Source organism: Notamacropus eugenii, chromosome 6, assembly GCF_028372415.1.
Source record: "Notamacropus eugenii isolate mMacEug1 chromosome 6, mMacEug1.pri_v2, whole genome shotgun sequence".
Taxonomy (NCBI): domain Eukaryota; kingdom Metazoa; phylum Chordata; class Mammalia; order Diprotodontia; family Macropodidae; genus Notamacropus; species Notamacropus eugenii.
Genome location: NC_092877.1, coordinates 304,684,625 through 304,702,962, shown reverse-complemented (window position 1 = coordinate 304,702,962; position 18,338 = coordinate 304,684,625). Strand labels below are relative to the sequence as shown.

The 18,338-nt window shown below is 40.8% G+C and overlaps 2 protein-coding genes across 5 annotated transcripts in view; one reads left to right on the top strand and one right to left on the bottom strand.

The window, feature by feature from the left end:
* Positions 1-4,844, bottom strand: part of CREB1 (cAMP responsive element binding protein 1) — an 82,089-nt gene extending 77,245 nt beyond the window's left edge. For all 4 annotated transcript variants that reach the window (XR_011968863.1, XR_011968865.1, XM_072617397.1 and 1 more), the window contains exon 1: positions 4,712-4,844. The gene's annotated coding sequence lies outside the window, so the exon portion shown is untranslated. The remainder of the gene's footprint in view (positions 1-4,711) is intronic.
* Positions 3,518-13,107, top strand: LOC140512375 (uncharacterized). The gene is made up of 3 exons (XM_072621513.1): positions 3,518-3,581; positions 4,232-5,771; positions 7,196-13,107. Exons 1-3 carry the CDS (start codon positions 3,518-3,520, stop codon positions 7,203-7,205), a joined length of 1,614 nt encoding a protein of 537 aa, XP_072477614.1. The 3' UTR covers positions 7,206-13,107.
* The last annotated feature ends 5,231 nt before the right edge of the window (positions 13,108-18,338 follow it).

Sequence of the window (18,338 nt, the reverse complement as noted above, 5' to 3'; positions counted from 1 at the left end):
GAATATTTTCAATATTTTACTTATGTTGCTATGTGGCACCAATGTCATAGATTAACAATCGTTACACAACTATACTTTAGGAAATGGGTAGGCAAAAACTAATATTGTGAATCTATGGTGATGAAAGTATGAAGGAAAACAGGAAACAGGATTGCCCATGTTAAGCTTCTTAGGGGAATTGTCTAGCTTTTATATTCTAATCTGTTATCTTATCTGGCAGGTAGCAGGTGCTTAGTAAACAAATTTTGACTGATTCATCTTATCAAGATAACCAAGCAAAGTCCCCTTTATAAGTTAAATGAAAACAACTCCACCACCTGCCAAAGGAAGCCCAAGGCTGCTCTCACTAGTGAAAAAAACATTTAAATATATCAGAAAGCCTATAAAAATGCTTGTGCTTGCAGATTTGTTACAAAGGGCAAAAATTACAATGTGCTCAAAAAAAAAAATCACCTTTAGTATAGGATATTGTTTTAAACAATAAAAATCACATAAGAGACTGTTAGCTAAAGCAAAAATAGGTATAAAACTAAAAATATGAATTTTCAACATATGTAATTTCATGTACAAATGACCCAGCATTAAGGTAGTTGCACTTAAAGGATCACAGGGCTTATAGCTGAAAAGAGACATTTAACCCAATCTATTTTACAAATAAGTAAATTAAGGCCCTAGAGAGTTCCATGTGACTTGCTCATGGTCACATAGCAACAAAGTGTAAGAGTTGACATTTGATTCAGGTCTCCTGACAAATTCAGCACTTTCTACTACACATATTGAAAATCATTTTAGAACTGGAAACATAATACATTTTTCTTGATTATGTTATTCATAAAAATCGTTACTAAACTCAGAAAGGAAATAATGGATCCAAAAGATAGCACTATAAGTATCTGACACCTTGGATTAAAAAAAATGTTCACAGGATTGCTGAAGTATAACATGAATAAATGGTTTTTGTTTCTTGAGTCATATGACATAGATGGATTTCCAAAATAAATACTTGGATGAAAAAACTGTATACAGTAGAGTTTTACATATCAAAAGAAGTTAAAATTTCAGTCTGTTTGGGAACCAAAGTTGAAAACCACACTAATATCTTTCTGAAACCCACACAAACATTGGTACATCATCAAAAAATCTGGCATGCAAAGGCCATTTGAAGAATGATCACTAAACATAAAAATGCTGAGAAAATAAGTTTGAGGAACTTTTATGACTATTTCTTACCACTTACAGAAGTTGTGTTCTGTGTAACAGCAAAAGAGAAAAATCCCACAGAAAAAGCAGATCAACCAAAAATATTAACTAGTTTGGGAAAACAGTTCTGTATGAATTTGAATGAAAAATGGTGATACTCCAAACTTCCCATGTTTATCCACAACAATTTTATTAATTTTTCTGTGGAAAGTAAGGTTTCTTTTAATTCAGAAAATCAATTGATTTACATCAGTTCAAAGTTTTTAAGGAAAAGTCCTCTCATCCTTTCACAAGGTATCATGCCTAAAAATCCAGATGTATATGTACATAACATGTATGAATCCCTTTGCTGTTTAAGTAAAAGCTTTAGAAAGTTAGGTTCCTAATTTTGTTTTCTTGGGGTAAACAACTAACTGTAACAGGCCCACTATGAGAGCAGGAAAAAAAACAACATTTTTTCATTCATTAGGCAGGTGTACATAATAGATCTGAATCTTACCTTCAAATAATTGAACTGTTGTTTCAAATGTGCAAACAAGTCATTTCCCAAGAATATACACATGCATGGTTGGCTGGATGTGTACATACAATGATACATGTTACACATAAAATTACAAAGGACTCAATTTTAGCTTAGTATGAAGGAGATAAATGCTCCAACCTGAAATTACAACTAGGATATGAAAAGATGAAATGTACTTTTTTCTGTAGTTGTGGTTTATCAAAGCAAAAACAGAAATAATGCATACTTGTTTAAGAAAACTAAAAAGTTACTGTTCTCTACCTATTCAAAGGGTCTATGACATTTCACAATATTCAGAATTAATCAGAACTGACATACCAGAAAGATTGCAGAATCAAGTAGAGATGAAGAATGTCACCCCGCCATTCGCAACATATGAATTATCCCAATAGTAAAATTAAAATTGTCTACCTAAGTTGATTATCACATTATTACTAAATTTTATTTAGGTTACACTGACACAATTCCCCACCATATGTTATCTCTAAATCTAGATTAAAAACAAACAAAAATACACACAAAAACCAACTATTGGAAAACCCTAAGGCATAAACTAAATAAAGCTTTAAATTAATTTGCCATTGGGATCATTCCAATTAGAACACTTCCCCTCTTTTATGCTTATAGTACACTTGCTTTGCTCCATTCAATAGGTAGAAATTATTGTTTAAAAATAGACACTGTGGAGGATACTTAAATCATTTCAATGTAGCACCATAAGTGCATTCAAATATTATTCAGACAATCCCAAGAACTTCAAATTAAGAATTTACATATTACTCTAGGTTGGGACTACAAGAAAATAATCTAAGAGCAATAAAATGCTTACACATGAGTCTTTCCTCAGTTTTTACAAGGGGAAAAATATTAACATTTGCTGGTCAGGCTGGTACAATGTTTATTACACTGTGTTTTATGAGCAGTTTCCTCATCAAGTTTCCTGTTAATAAAACCAATACTGAAATAAATTGTCCCAAAGATGGCAAAGGGAGAACATGAAGTTTTAAACATACACATATATGTGTATATGTATGTACATGTGTGAGTGATCCTGGAGGAGGATTGCCTAGCTGTCCCGTAAAAAAGTCTGATTTTCAAGCAGCATTCAGATTTAAAAAGCGCTGACACACGCTCTCCTTTGGTTCTCACAACAGCCCTGTGAGATCGGTACCTGCTTTACTTATAGATTAGCAAACTGAGGCTCCGGGATTAGGTGATTACCACAACTTCCATGAAGTCTAGAATGTTAGCTACAGATGACAATGCTCACCAATTATATCAATGGATAAAGAACGTAATTTTATCTTGAAAAATAAAATACCTTTCCTCAAGTTTGATAGTTTCTTCAAATTATAAAGACTTAGGGATACATTTTTTTTTGCTAGATCAGTAAGTCTAAGGAGGACAATTTTAAATCAAGAAACTAAGGTGCATGTAGAAAAATTTTAATTTCAGTCGGTCAGAAATATTCTAAATTGAAAACAGGTTAGCTTGCAAATACTCTCACCCGAAATCCCACTTTAATGCTGTGAAGAAATACAGGTGATTGAAACAGATTATACTCAAAGTTTAAAAAAAAAGTCTTTTTTCCGATAGCCAATGAACTTAAGACATTTTTCCTGCCAGAAATCAAGAGAAACAAAAATATGTAAACAAAAGTTGCTTTTTTACTCCACGATGAAGACTACCGTGCCATAGAGGGAAATAAATACCTTAAAAAAAAAAACCCCACCATACAATTATGGGGCTTTGCTAAATTGCTTCCACTTTTGACAGTTAAATTCTGTCACGAACATGAATGTGGGGGGTCAGGGGAATGTGGAAAGGAGAGATCCGAGGATACAGAACGCTTTACAAGGTGATGTTCATCGATCCCAAAAAGACTCAGAAAAATGTTTTTTTGGAAAAGACAAGTTTCAGAATGAAACGGTTTAAGTGACTTTTTACCTCAAAAAGGGTTAAATTCGAAACTGCCCTACGAGCCTTGGCTTCCCTTTTACAAAATAGTTTTTTTTAACAACTAAAAAAGACTTTCCTGGTTGTTTAAAAAAAAAAAAAAAAGAGAACGAGACAGACAGACTTGGGTCAGCGCACACCGGGGAGTTCCCCCCCAACCCTCTTCTTAAAAAGGAGGGAAAGTCAACCAAAACGAACTGCAACATTAACCCTCATCACAACTGCGCAGGAAAAAAATCTTCACAATTTTCCCGAAGGGGACGGCTGGACACGGGGTGAGGAGAAAAGAGCAGCAATAAAAATACGATACGAAAAGTGCCTTTGGTTTGGAACTTTATTGCACAAAAGAGCAGAGAGACAGCAGGTTAAACGTTGCCTTTTTTTTGCAAACACCCCCCTGCCCCCCGAACCTGGCCTGGCAGAGGGGTTTTTCAGGAAGCAAACACTTTCACCAACACTTTCTGCCCCGAAAACTTCCTTTTCCTCACTCCTCAAATTAATAAGGATAAAAACAACAAAAACTCCCGGGGCCTGAAAGCGCTTCTTGGCCAGTGACCCGGCGGTGCGGGAGGAGGACCTGGTGGGGAGCGTACGGGGGGTGGCCGTGGGGGAGGGGAGGGGAGCGGGGGAGGGGGGCTCCGCGGGGGGGCGGGTGGCGGTGGTTTCCCGCACATTCCTTCCTCCCCGCCGCGGGCGCCCCGCACCCCTCCGGGGCCGCCGGGCTGCGGGGGTCCCGCTCCCGCCGCCCCCTCCCCCGCCGCGCCCCTCCCCGGTGCCCCCCGCCAGGAGCGCCGCCGCTGGCTGCAGGCAGAGTCGCTGCCGCCCCGGCCGCCGCTGGCTCCAGTCCGCCGCCATTATTCTTTGTTCGCCGAGAGCGGCGGCGATGTGGTCGGGCTCGGGCGGAGGCTCCATCTTTAGCGCGGCCCCTCCTGCGAGGGGAAGGCCGCGAGCGCGGGTGTCCGGCGCCTCCCCGTCCCCCCTCCGTCCCCCCGGCTCTCTCGGGCTCCTGCCTCCTCCTCCTGCTCCTCTTACCGGTGGTACTGGCTCCTCCGTCACTGCTTTCGTTCGCGGCCCGGATCTCGCTGGAGTTTTATTCTCTCCCCCACGTAACACACCGCGTCAAACTACACCTCCGCCGCGTCACTCACCAACACTCCGCTTCTCCCAGCCGCCCGGGCCACAGGCAGCAGCAGCCGCCGCCGACTGAGGAGCCGCAGCCAGGGAGCCAGCCAGCGCCGCCCAGTGCCGAGTGCGCAGCGGCGGCCGCGCACGGAAACGCCCGAACTCGGCCGGAGACGCCCGAGCGGCCCCGCCTCGCGGCTCCGGAGGCGGAACTTGCCGAGCGGCTTCGGAAACCCCCGGGCCCGACGAAGAGGCTTCGACGGGGGAGGGGAGGCGGGAAGGTGGCTGCGGCATTTACCGCGCTAACCCCGTGGGGCTCAGCTTGCAGGGGAAGGGAAGAAGCGTTTGTTTGTCACCTGGCGGCCCGAGAAAACGGTAGAAAGGGGGAATTCCTCCGGGGCTATGGCTTATTAAGGCAACTCTACCCTACCCACTTCTCTCCTTCCTACGAGGAAAATCGGCGGACTCTAGGGCAGTTCTGGCCAACTGACCCCGGCGGAGGGACACACGTCTCTCCACGTGGAAACGGAGCTGGCCGCCGTACCCCGGGAACGTTCGAATGCCGAGCTGCGCTGGCAGCCGCAGGAATGGGGTGCCGGTGCTTTGGGGGCATCGGGGTGGGTCCTCATCCTCCCAGACACGTGCTTACCCCTCCCCCGCGAAATCCACACGTGGTGAACCTGGTAGATTTCACCCCACATTCCCCACCCCCACGTCCCGGCGTTCGTCGTGGGCAATCTGCTGAGCCCTGTCTGAAACGGAAAGCCTGCTTTGTTGGCCGGCCCGGATTGACCCGGGGTGAGCCACCAGCGTGTCTTGGACCCGGTACTGGTGATGGTCCAACTTCAGAGTATTTAGAAGTTGGCTTAATAATACTTTTTGAACGGCTGACCCCTGGCTTCTACTTTGCTGTTCTTGTTATCGTAGCTGATCCAGATGCCTTGCTTCACTGTGAGGGTGATTTCCCGAGGTAATCTTCAACAGGTCAAAGGCTCTTTCTCTCCCCCCACTTGAAATCCCTGCTTTCCTTTAAAACTGGAATTCATGCTGCTCATAACTAGGCTCCCAAAATTACCTAATATTCATTTTGGGTAAATTCTTTATGTAGAATGGCCGACTCCCATATTTATCGGAGTGTGTGTGTGTGTGTGTGTGTGTGTGTGTGTGTGTGTAAAGGAGACCAGCATACACTTAGCTCCATTCTCCAGCTTCCACGCTTCTCAAAGGGATGCTTCACTTCCCGCCCGGAGGAGGTTGCACTCAGAGGTTGGCCAACACTGCTGTTCTCCTACAGACAGCTACAGTGATAGCCTACCTGCTTCCTTAAATATTGTAAGACTAGGGAACATAGTTTTTAGACTCATAGCTATTTCTTAAGGGGGAAAGCCCTAAACTTCACATCCAAGGGCTTGACTTCCTTCCAAATACTTGTTGCACCATGAACACAAGTTGCAAAGATCCATTTATCCAAGTTCATAACAAAACATAAGTCAGAAAAACTATTCATATGAAAATATATACCAAATAATCCAGATTAAAGGATCTCTCCCATTGGGGAGCGTGACAGCTCAACCAGAAGAAAGAGTCCTAGATTTCCTAAAGGAGATTCCATGAAGTCTTTAAGTGTAGCAAATGTTGAATACAGGACATGACCGGGTTGTGCAAGTAGGCTTCTTCCCCAGAGCTTTTTTCTTCCTTCAGCAACCTGAAGTGTGATGGGCATTGTTCATCTTTTCTCTTGAAGCTGGAAGCCAGAAGATCTCAACAGATAAGCTACCCTTTCTAACTTCACAAAAGTGTAGGATATTGACCTTCCACAAAGAGGAGAATTCCATACAATGGGCTTTGGAGCTCATATTTCACATATATACTTGTATTTGTACATGGGAACAATGTAAACTTCTTTAGTCAGGAAACAGTTTCACTTTTACTTCTGAGGCAGCAAGGTTGTGCAGTGAACCTGATGGGGTATTGACTCTAGGAACCTCCTTGAATCTCCTCCTTTAACCTGGCCTTTCATACTCAGATCTGCTGTTACTTCTTGATTGCCCCACCTACTTCCCACCCAAGCCCTGCATTGTCTGGTACTTGCCAATTGCTTCCAGCTCTTTCCCACCCTGGATTATGTCACTAGTTACCCCAATTCTATCAAGATCCCCCTTAGACTCTCCTCCCAGACCACTAGACCACCTCTAGATCTTTCCTATGGACTTTCTGTATATAAGTTCTGGCTCTCCTCCATGAAGGCACACAGACTCAATCCAGCTCAGACTCTGTCTAGCTGGGATTCTATCTGGCCCACTTGGGAATACAAACGTTACAAATGCTTAGACTCTTTAAGAATCAACCCAATATGACTAATCTTTAATAAACTTTGTTTTTCTTTGGCTTTAGGATGGCTTAAATTGAATTCATTTGAGCAGGACCTCGCATGTTGGTATTTTGGGGTCTGCAGCACCCCTAAACCTCGTCAAACCCAGTGCTGAATCTGGAAGGCGTGAGTTCAACTATGGCTTTGACACTTAATGAACTAGCTGTGTGACCCAAGGCAAAGGACTTAGTCTCAGCCTCAGTTTCCTCATCTGTAAAATGGGGATAAGAATAGCTTCTACCCCCAAATTGGTGAGAATCAAACAACATAATGTTTGTAGAGCCCTTTGCAAACCTCAAAGTGCTATGTAAATGCTAGTTATATTTCCAGAACTATACAGTGTCTCTGGTGTTGTAGGTTCTTAATAAATGCTTGTTAATTGATTAGTTGTGTAATGAGGGTGTCCCTAAGAGTACTTTGCATTCTTGCCTAGTCAAAACATTTCTAAGGAATGGTTCACCCTCTCTATACCTATTTGCTTCTCACCAGCTCCCCCCTCTACCAACTTCCCTAAAACTGTTCTTGCCACCCTATTCTCTTTTCTCCTCCTCCTTTTTATCCTTACCATTCTATGGAAATTATTCTCAAAGACCTTTTTGTTAACTCTAATGGCCTTTTCTCAATTACTCTCCTTGAAGGCATTTGACGTTGAAAATGCTGAAGTTCTCCCTCTTGGCTTCTAAGATTATGCATTCCTAGTTCTCTCCCTAGTTCTTCAACCACACTACTCATTCATTTGTATTGAAGGAAGGCTTCCTTCAGCCTTCTGTGATTGTCCTTAAAATCCTTGGTCCTTTGCTCTCCTCTTTACACTCTCTTCTGAGAGTGGTCTTCCTGTCTCAAGAGTCTTCCCACTCCCACTCCATTCTGTCCTAAACTCAGCTACTGTTGTAGTGGTTTTTCTAGACCATGTTAATCCCTACCGAGTAAACACTAACAGCTATTTCTTCTAGGATCAAATATAGACTCCTCTCTGCTGTTTTAAATGCTTTTACAACCAGTCCCCAACTTACCCTTCCAACCTTATATATTATTCACTTTCTCACATTCTACAGACCAGCGAAACTGGCTGTTTTTATTGTTCCTTCCACACAACACTCCATCAACAGCTTTTGCTAGACTATCTTCCTAAGAGTAGAATGCATTTTTTCCCCTCATCTCTGCCTCTTAGAATCTTTTTTCCTTGGACGTTCAGCCCATGTACCACTTTCTACATGAAGCCTTTCCTGATCCTCCTTATTGCTACTGCTTTCCCCAAAATGATTGATATTTGTGCTTTCTATGTACACGTATGTGCATGTGTATGCACGTGTATGCACATGTACATGCATACGTATATTTTGTATATACTTGTTCTCTCATCTCTGCCCCAATAATATGTAGGCTCCTAAGGGCATGGACCACCAGGTACATAGTAAACTCTTAATGGTTGTTGTCCCTCGCCTTTGAAGAGGACCAAAATGACATCACCATGATAAAGTGAAATTTCAGTGTGTCAAACTGTGGCTGATCAGACCAATACGAGCTTGGAATGCTCTACCACAGGTTGGGCACAGATAGTCCATTTGAATATTTGGGGTGGATATCCCAAATTTGCGCATCCTGTGTTTACTTTGTACTGTCTCAATTCTGCTTTGTTCAAAGAGTACAGCACCTTTTCTTATATGGGCACACCATGCTGACTGGTCCTGTGCCAGTGTCTCCTATGTTGCACAGTCAAATCCAAAGTTCTTGAGAGTGTCCTTGTATCATTTCTTCTGGCCACTATATGATCACCTGCCAAATGCAAGTTCTCCATAAAATAGTCTTTTAGGCAAGCATATATTTTACATTCAAACAATGTGGCCAGTCCATCGGAGTTGCACTCTCTGGAGCATAGTTTGAATGCTTGGCAGTTCAGCTCGAGCAAGGACTTCAGTGTCTGGTACCTTATCCCACCAGGTGATCCTCAGAGTCTTCCTAAGACAGTTCAAATGGAAGCGATTCAGTTTCCTGGCATGGTGCTGGTAGACTGTTTATGTTTCACTAGCATATAATAATGAGGTCAGCACAATGGCTCTGTAGACCTTCAATTTGGTAGTCTGTCTAATACCTCTTCTCTCCCAAACCTTTTTTTGGAGCCTCCCAAACGCTGAGCTAGCTCTGGCAATGTGTGCATCAACCTCACTGTCAATGTGTACATCCCTGGAAAGTACACTACCAAGGTAAATGAACTTATCCACAGCATTCAAAACTTCTCCATTTGTTGTAACTGATGGTTCCACGTATGGATGGTGTGGTGGTGGCTGATGGAGCACCTGTGTTTTCCTGGTGTTAATTATTAAGCCAAAATGAGCACAGGCAGCAGAGAATTGATCCATACTTTCTTGCATCTCAGCTTCAGAGGCTGCATTGAGTGCACAATCATCTGCAAACAGAAAATCATGCACCAACACTCCCTCCACTTTGGTCTTGGCCTGTAACCTTTTCAAATTGAAGAACTTACCATGAGTATGGTAGTTGACTTTGATGCCTCATTGAAAGCATTTGTCAGCATGGCTGAAAACATCATGCTAAAAAGCATGGGAGCAAGCACACAGCCCTGTTTCACTCCATTGGTGACTGGGAAGGTACTGGAAAGTAAACTCTTAATAAATGCTTGTTGATTGATCTATTGTATCCCTGATGCCTGATACCAAGCACTTAAATGCTTGTTGACTGGTTAAGAGCTTATCCAAGTTCATGGTTTCAATTATTCTTTCAATACTGGTCACTTCCAAAAACCTATCTTCAGATCTCTTCTTTCCCACCTGAACTCTAGGTCCCATCTCCAAGTCCCTATGACCTCTTTTTTTCTTGGATGTCTCAACCACATTTCAAATCCAATATATTCAAAATTGATCTCACCACTTCCCCCAGTTTTCCTTTCTGTGTCATCATCATCCCAGACACGTAGACTTGAAACCTCTGAGGGGTCACTGACTCATCCTCCATTTCTTATGTGCAGTGAATCACCACATCCCAGTCAGTTTTTCCTTTCAAACATCTGATAGCTGTCTTTTTCTCCCACTGGTACTCTCCCACCTTGCCTTTCTGACTCCAGAACTGTCCTCAGCCCTCAATTCATTTTGCATCCTCTTAACCTTTCTTAACTGTTTTCATCATGGTACCAGCTTCATCAACAATCATTGATCATTATTTTGTTTGACCATGTTTATTTGTTACAATAGAGGGTTTTATTATTTAGAGAGAGGGTTGGAGTGAGTGGTGGGTAGTTGCAGAGATGCAAAGAAATAAAGAAAAATATAAATGAAACATTAAAAATACTCAGAAGAGTTCAGAAGAAAGTTTAGGCAATACAAACAAGCAAGGCAATGTTGGTACTACAGTATTTAATATATATGCAACAGTGTTTATCCTACCCCACCCTGCTCAAATGCCAAGTATGTTACAAATCACACACATACCCTTCTCAAGGTGTATAGGGCTGTCTAGTCTCTCTCTGCCACTGGCTTAAGCCCCCATCATTGATATTCCCCCAAATTTAGGGATCCCCTGTATTCCAGTTCCATGCTTCTACCAGGATAAATTTATCATCTAAAATTTCACCTCAATTATCACCTAAAATTGATTCAGCTTTGATATACAATATCTTAGCATGCTCAATTGCCTTTCCTCTCTGGTTGGAAGTCTGAAAGGTGGAGCAATGAACCAAGGGCTCCCATTTTTGAGGACTCAGAATTTTCCAGCTAACTTCATTTACTATCAGCTGCTCTGCTTGGTTGCAACTCAGTGAATATAATGTCACTGCAACCTTATAACCTCTGATTTCCCCTTTTCCCTCTTCAGGCTTCTTTTGTGTATTGCCTTCCCCTATTAGATTATAAGCAACTTGAGGCCATGGACTGTTTTCCTTTTTGCTTGTATTGTGTCTCCATCTAAGTACAGTGCCTGGCACATACTAAATGATTTTTGACTGATTTTAGGGATTCCTTGCACTCCAGTTTCATTTAACCATTTAACAATCAGCTTAGCACTCACAATGGAATATTTACTTCAAAGGTATAGCAAAAACAAACATACAACCCCAACACTTAGAGATTCATAATCCTCCTCCAATCTGGGGATGGGAGGGAAATTAGTTACGTTGACAGTTTTACTCAATGCCTAAATTTGTTCCCACCAGGTTCCAAGTCCTCTGGCTTCTCAGGGGTTCTCTGCTGTGGTCCCAGCAACATCCAGCCTAGAATCCTGGCTCCAGGCTTGTTGTGGCTTGAGCTCCAGTCCAAGTATTCCAACTCCTTGGGGGAAAATTAACTAAGGAGCATACGCTGGATGGGGGCTCATGATCCTTAGTGTCAGAGAAGGATACCCCCCAATCCTTAGGGTTTACCCTTAGAACTCTGATGGGAGCACTGCCTTTACTCTGGAACCCAGTCTGCTTGTGGGAGTTGAGAGAGTAAACCCAAAGTTTATTACATGTATTCTCCTTTCGTTGATTTTTGTATATGGAAATGTTCATGTTTGTTGATTTTTGTCAAGTCCATAATTCTTTTAAGAAAAAAATTTGGGAAAACTATTGATCAGCTATTTATCAAATTCAAAATCAAATATTCCATTGGATTGATAATCTTATTAATGTGGGTATTTCCTCCAATTGTACCATGGTGTGTATTCATCTTGTATGACTCCTCCATATCTTACTATAAATTCACCACAGGGCATTGATCCAATGTGCTAGGGTTTTCATGTATTTCTCCCAATATCTGTGGAGATAGCCATAGAATATACACACTTTCTGGCTTATCATTTGACCAACTTCTACAGTATGATTTTTTTCTTATTATTCTTGCCTCCTCTACTCCACTTCTTCTATTTCTTTCTTTGTAATATATTGCAACCTGTTTATACCCATCATATACCATTGTTCTGTGGGCAGGAGTATGCTGGCAAATGTTTAACAACTAGATCTCTCCCCCCTACTCCCAAATGTGTGTAGGATGCAATTATAAGTTTAACCTGCCTTGTTAACATTTTTCTTAAATCTAAAAATCAAAGATAAAAGAAGCCTTGATTCATAGGTGCTGATTTCTGAGGTATAAATGCTCACACTGAATTTTTAACAATTGGTTCTCATGAGATGGCTTGTGCTGACTCCAGCATACCTTTGCCTATGGGTGATTTTCAAATTCAGTTCTGCAGAGACTCTAATTTTCCATGGCTCAACCGTACAATATCATCAGAAGAATATTGGTATTAAAAAAGATATACTATGTTCAAATCACTTTCTGTCAGTTGTCCAGACCTGTGATTTCATCTGTGTAGGAAAATTCCCGAAAGAAAACTCTCCTCTTACTGATGAAAATTAGCAGCTGTCTATACCTCAAAGCTTTTGAGAGATGCCTTGGGCACAGGAAGGATAAAAGACTTTCCTATGATAATGTAGCTAGTATGTCAGATGAAGCTGTAGAACTTGAGTTTGCCTGACTCTGAGGCTAACTTTCTATCTTTTACTCTCCATGCCATCTGATTTCCTTAACACTTCTACTCAGGCCAGCTTGTCCACTGTCCCACAAATATGGCATTCATTCTTTCTTCAGTACCTTTGTCCATTCTTACTTAGAATACCCTTCCTTTTTTCTTTCTACCTATTGAAATGCTACCCAGATCAAACCTCCCTTACTCTATGTCTTCCTCTTATCACCATAAGTTTTCCCATTGATCTTCCTTTCTCTATATTCTTATAACATTCATAATCTGGACCAAACAATCTGGCATTTGATTATATACCATCTTGTCCATTTCACTCCTTTTTTTGTTTGCATTGGTTTATTTGTTTACATTGGTTTTGCCAATTACATTGTAAGCTTCTTGAAGGCAGGAGTAATTTTTTATTCTATATCCTTCACAGGGCTCATCACATGGTAGGTAATAAAGTATTTTATTAGCACAGCCCAGATTATAGGAGTGTTCTCTTTTTCTCCTGTATTTACAAAACACAGACAATGCCACTTGGAATTTTTTTTAAGATGGTCACTATTATTGCTCTAGTTCCCTAGTGGGAAGGTTGACCTTATTGGTTGCTATTTCTACTATCATGGGCACCTTTCTGGATAGTTAAGGTTTCTAGCCAGCTTACTGAGAGGGTTATCAATGAAAGTAGTGAGCATTACAGGAAAAGTAAATTGAAATTTTGAAAATCAACCTTTACCTAGGACAGATAGAATTCATATCACTTTGTTTGGTACTTTGCACAATTAGATATGCCCCTGGAACCTGGAAGGTCTATATGAAAGCATTTCATTTGATCACTTAGCTGGCAATAAATGATTGGAATGACATAAGCATAATGAAAGATGACATTTATAGTTGTTCTAAGTAAAGTTTTTATGGAGGGCATGATGATGATGATGTTTAGGAAACAATGGACTCAGACCAATCTACAAAGAGAGAGGGAGAGAAAAGGGAAAGTCGGATTGAGAAACACAGGTAGATGGCCAAACTCTGTCAATTCACAGTCTAGTTGTTGATTGTTAACTGTCTAATTTGGTTAATCATCTACTATAACTAGCCTTGTACCTAATTTTAGGCAGGTTACTCCTTCCAGAAGGGGTAAAACTATTGAGCCCTTTATAGCAATATCTTTGACAGATAGGACTCTTCCTTTTGGCACTACATCATCTGGTTTTAAGAATGGAATGAAATGATAAATGAAGAGCGGAATGAAAGAGAGTTTAGGAACAGTAGAACTTTGCTAGGGATGAATGTAAGAAATCAGGCTATCATAGGCCTAGTGAAATGATCACCACTTAAGGGAAATTAATTAATTATGTCATTCCCTATCTAGTTGACAATTTACCCCATATCCCAAAGCAAAACTAAATTCCTTGACCGCTAGTTTCATTAAGAGGTGGGCAAACAAGTGTGTGTGTGCGGGGGTGGGGAGGTGGGGGTGGGGGGAGCAGGTTATTCGATTTCTGTTGCAAAGGTGAAGACAATTTGGACAATTTCTAGTGATTTACTTCAGGGCAAGTGTGGGGGTGGTAGGGTATACTTCATGGGATAGGTATGCTTCTAGGTCCTTTCTAAGTGCCAGAAGCAGGGCTGGTCATTGTCTATTAGTTTCCAGAACATCTACGTGGGTGGCTGGGAAGGGTCAGATGACTATCTACTGATTCTATTGCTTGATTTTCTATATTCAATACAGGTAAAAGGGAAACTAGAACATCCAGTTCTGGGGAAGAGGAGTTAATATGTAATAATATCTGAGGCACCACTGGGAACCCTAAAAGTATTTGTAGAGATGCCATGTAAATAATCATTCCTCTTTTATTTTTCTGAGTGGCCCCCCAGGGCCTTAGAGATTTAGTAATAATAGTGATAATGACTGACATGAGAGGTAGTATGATTTAATGATTAGAAATCTAGTCCCCATATCAAACATCTCTGGATTCAAGTCTCAACTCTAACACATACTGACCCTGGGCAAATCTCTGAACCTCTCAGTGCCCCAGGTATCTCCTCAGCACTTTCACTTGTAACATAGTTGTGAGTCCACATCCTTAGATGGCGTTTCCTCGCCAGAAGTTCCTTTCACTAATGAAATTACAAGTCCAGAATGAAAAAAAAACTCCAACAAACTGATATGTGGATAAATACAGGATCATTTTGCAGACTTTAAAGTACTACATATTGTTCCCTAATTTCCTGAAGCAGTCAATTTATGAATTTGTATTGCATTTTTCCATTGACCAGATTCTACATAATTATAACTTCAAACAGAGCACATCTGAATACATGTGGCCACTTTTGGGTATTCATTATTCATACCAATCAGGACCTAATTGTATATGTGATAGAATGTTCTAGAAGTCTTAGTATAGTCTTAAGCCACTAAGACACAAAACTGCACTAAATTTTTTGGGACACTCTTTGTATATATAAAGAATATACATGACATAACTGGATATATGTATAATATTTCTATATTTTTATTATGTACGTATACATGTCAATTTGTTTTTATCTTTATCCTATGTCCTAACTCTGTGAGATAAGTACTATGAGTATTATCATTGTCATTTTACAGATAAGGAGACTGAGGTTAAGTGGTTAACTGACTTGTTCATATTAAATGGGAGAGGTTTTATTTGAACCCAAGTCTCTGCTACTTCTATGTTCAGAATTCTTATTGAGACTGGACCAGAGAGAGAAAGAGGTGGTTTATGATAAACAGAAATCATTATATGTGGTATGAAGGGAATTGTGATTTTCATAATTGATATGATATGTGTAATGAACGTACTAATAATTTAGATTTTTCAAGAACTTCCTCTCTGAGTTGGGAGTCAGGCTTATAATGCAGCTTGAAATGATCAATCAAACCCTTAACAACACTCCACTATCACTGCATTCTTGTGCCTGCATACCTTACCTGAAGTGAATCAAAGATTGTAGAACCTGTTCCTATCACAGAACTCTGGGGGTGGTAGGGTTGGTCACAAACCCCAAAGACTTGACTCCAGAATTGTTGTATTGTGGACTCATGAGCTTGTCATGAGAAACCACTCAGGTCCTACGAGGTGATTATTTGTAATCTACCTTCCCCAACCCCCTTCCCTACCTGTTGATTTATGTATGTAAACTGTGCTTTTACCTCACTTTAGAGAGCATTCCTCATTCTGAAAAGGATTAAACTACTGCTTGATTACTGGCACTCCCATCTGTACATCTGCTTTGTATAGCTCTGAGCATTCCCATGTTAGTGACTGCCTCAGTAAAATTCTGTTAATAGTAGTATAGGATATATAACATTTTACGATTGTGATAGACCATATTGGTATAGATACTTCCAATCAGTTAAGACTAGCCATAGGCTGGACATTATATTTATTGGGGCCAGACACACTGCCTTCTAGCTTCTGTCTTGCCCATTCTTAATTTTATAGAACAGCATTCAGTTTCCATTCATAAGTATTTTTATGTGTGTGTCTTGTGTGCATGGGAGGATTGAATTGAAGTCCTCCCCATGGAGTTACTGGAGCGCTATGCCCTCTTCCTTTCCACTAAGGGACTCCTCTCAGTTGTTTTCCACACGCAGGGACCAAGTTCATTCTTGGTAGAGCCTGACCATCTAAAAAATGGTAAACTGATAGTGTGGAACGGAGCATAGAGTGCTGGACTTGGAGCAAAGAATTGAATTAACATTTTATCTCAGATATTTACTAGTTGGGTGATGGTAGAAAAGTCTTTTAACCTCGGAGAGCCTCAATTTCATCATCAGTAAATTAATAGGGCTAGACCCAGTGTCCTATAAGGCCTTTGCCATGTCTAAATCAATGATCCTACAACCTTAAGAAGCATCAGGCTCTTTCTTTCAGTCATTAGTTTACACCCTCATCCTGGAACTTCAGGGGAAAATTACCTAAAACTTAAGTTTCAGGCTTATGTCTGAGGTTCCCCAAAAGAGGAAGTATAAAAAGGTACTCGATGTACAATGTAGACCAGGTATAGAACAGCTGTTTATTTCCTCTATGCAAAAGAGATGCTTGACATGTACAGGACCCAGGACCCAATACATTGGCAAAAGACTTAAAACAGGATACAGTAACATAACTGTTTATTCTCTCCTGACAGGTTGATACTTAAAACATCAAGACATGATACAATTTGCGGGACTGTTGAATAGGCATTTTATATGCCTATCCAAGAATGTGTGGTCCAGATAATTCCCTCCAGGTTCATATTTTTTGTCAATCATGCTTAGGGAGTTAAGCTCCTCCCTCTGTCAGTGGTTACCTTCTTTGGTTCAGAAACTCCCCCTGCTGACAACTGACTGACCAAAGGCTCTAGAATCTGCACACCTCTTAAATTCAAAGAATTGTCTCCAGCAATAGACATGTCCATATTGTGATCACTGCTTGCTTATCTATGAGCAAGGATGAAAACAAAAAGCAGGAAATGAACCCAGAAAAAGGCAGTCTGTGACCTAATCAGATGTGGGATGTGTTTGGGACTTTGCCTGGAGGGGGATGAGTCCCATTTCTTTGGGGGTCATAAAACAGTCTCTGAAGCCTCTGCCTACGTCCCTCCCCAATACCTAGCTAATGCTTGGCCATCCTCTTTTTTTTTCACTTTCCCCAGTTCTGAATACCAGGCCTGGGATGGGTGATGGGGGGGGGAGGGAAAACTTGACCTTCAGGGGCCTGGGAAGAAGTAGCTTTGGGAACCCTAAGCAAATGTCCTATTAGGAGAGAAGATCCAGTCTCTTAACATGCTTCCCAATATACTTCATGACATGTCCTTATCAAGGTCTATTCTTCTCCCTTAATATCTTCTATAGCTTTCCCTTCTTGGTCTGGTTCCTTTCTCATCTCTTCTTACTTTACAAATAGGCAACTGAATGTCACCTGAAGGCACTGTTAGTGGTACTATACCACTTCTTACTCTGTATTTCAGTTTCTGGTTTTCTTCTTTTCTCTTTGTATCTGAAGTTGAAAAAAAGTTACAAATCAGGGCTTGCTTTACTATTTTATTGATTATCTCTAGACAAAAAAGTTATGGAAAAATGCTAATAATTCAGATTAAACTTAAAATATTTTCTATGTAATTTTTTTTAGAGGAGAGCCAAATGTTAAAACATTTACTAGTGACACCATTCTAGACACAAATATGAGTTATTATGATCAGAGTAAAACCAGATAAAGTGTGGTTAACTCGTCAGATGGGTGTGACTTCTGTCTCTGGATGCTAATCTTTAAATATACACACATATGCATACATACATACGCACACATGTGTTTTATCTCCTCTGATATAAAAGTGTCTTAGAAATTTCTTTGAGGGAGTGGGAAGGGGGGATGGTCTAGAGCAGGCCTGTACAACCTGGGACCAGCAGGCCAAAGGATTTCCTCTACATACAAAGGATGTTTTCTTCTGTATTTTTCACTGGCAGCTTGAAATCCTTTGACCTTCCGCAAGCAGTCCAGGCCCCAGGTTGTGCAGGTCTGTTCTAGAGTCTTTTATCTCTATGTCTTCCTGGGCTATAAGTGAGAACAAGAATAATTGAAAAGTTTAATAACACGATTTCCAGTCTCTTAGTATGTATTTTTCTAGTGAGAAATCAGAACCTGACAGATGAATTCTTGTGTGCTTTGTTTGATAAGCTAGTTTTCTAAGGAGCCTGTT

Coding starts and splice junctions, on each gene's coding strand:
- LOC140512375 (XM_072621513.1), top strand. CDS start 3,518: ATGAATGTGGGGGGTCAGGGGAATGTGGAAAGGAGAGATCCGAGGATA. Junction 3,582..4,231: donor GATACAGAACGCTTTACAAG/GTGATGTTCATC, acceptor CTTCTTGGCCAG/TGACCCGGCGGTGCGGGAGG.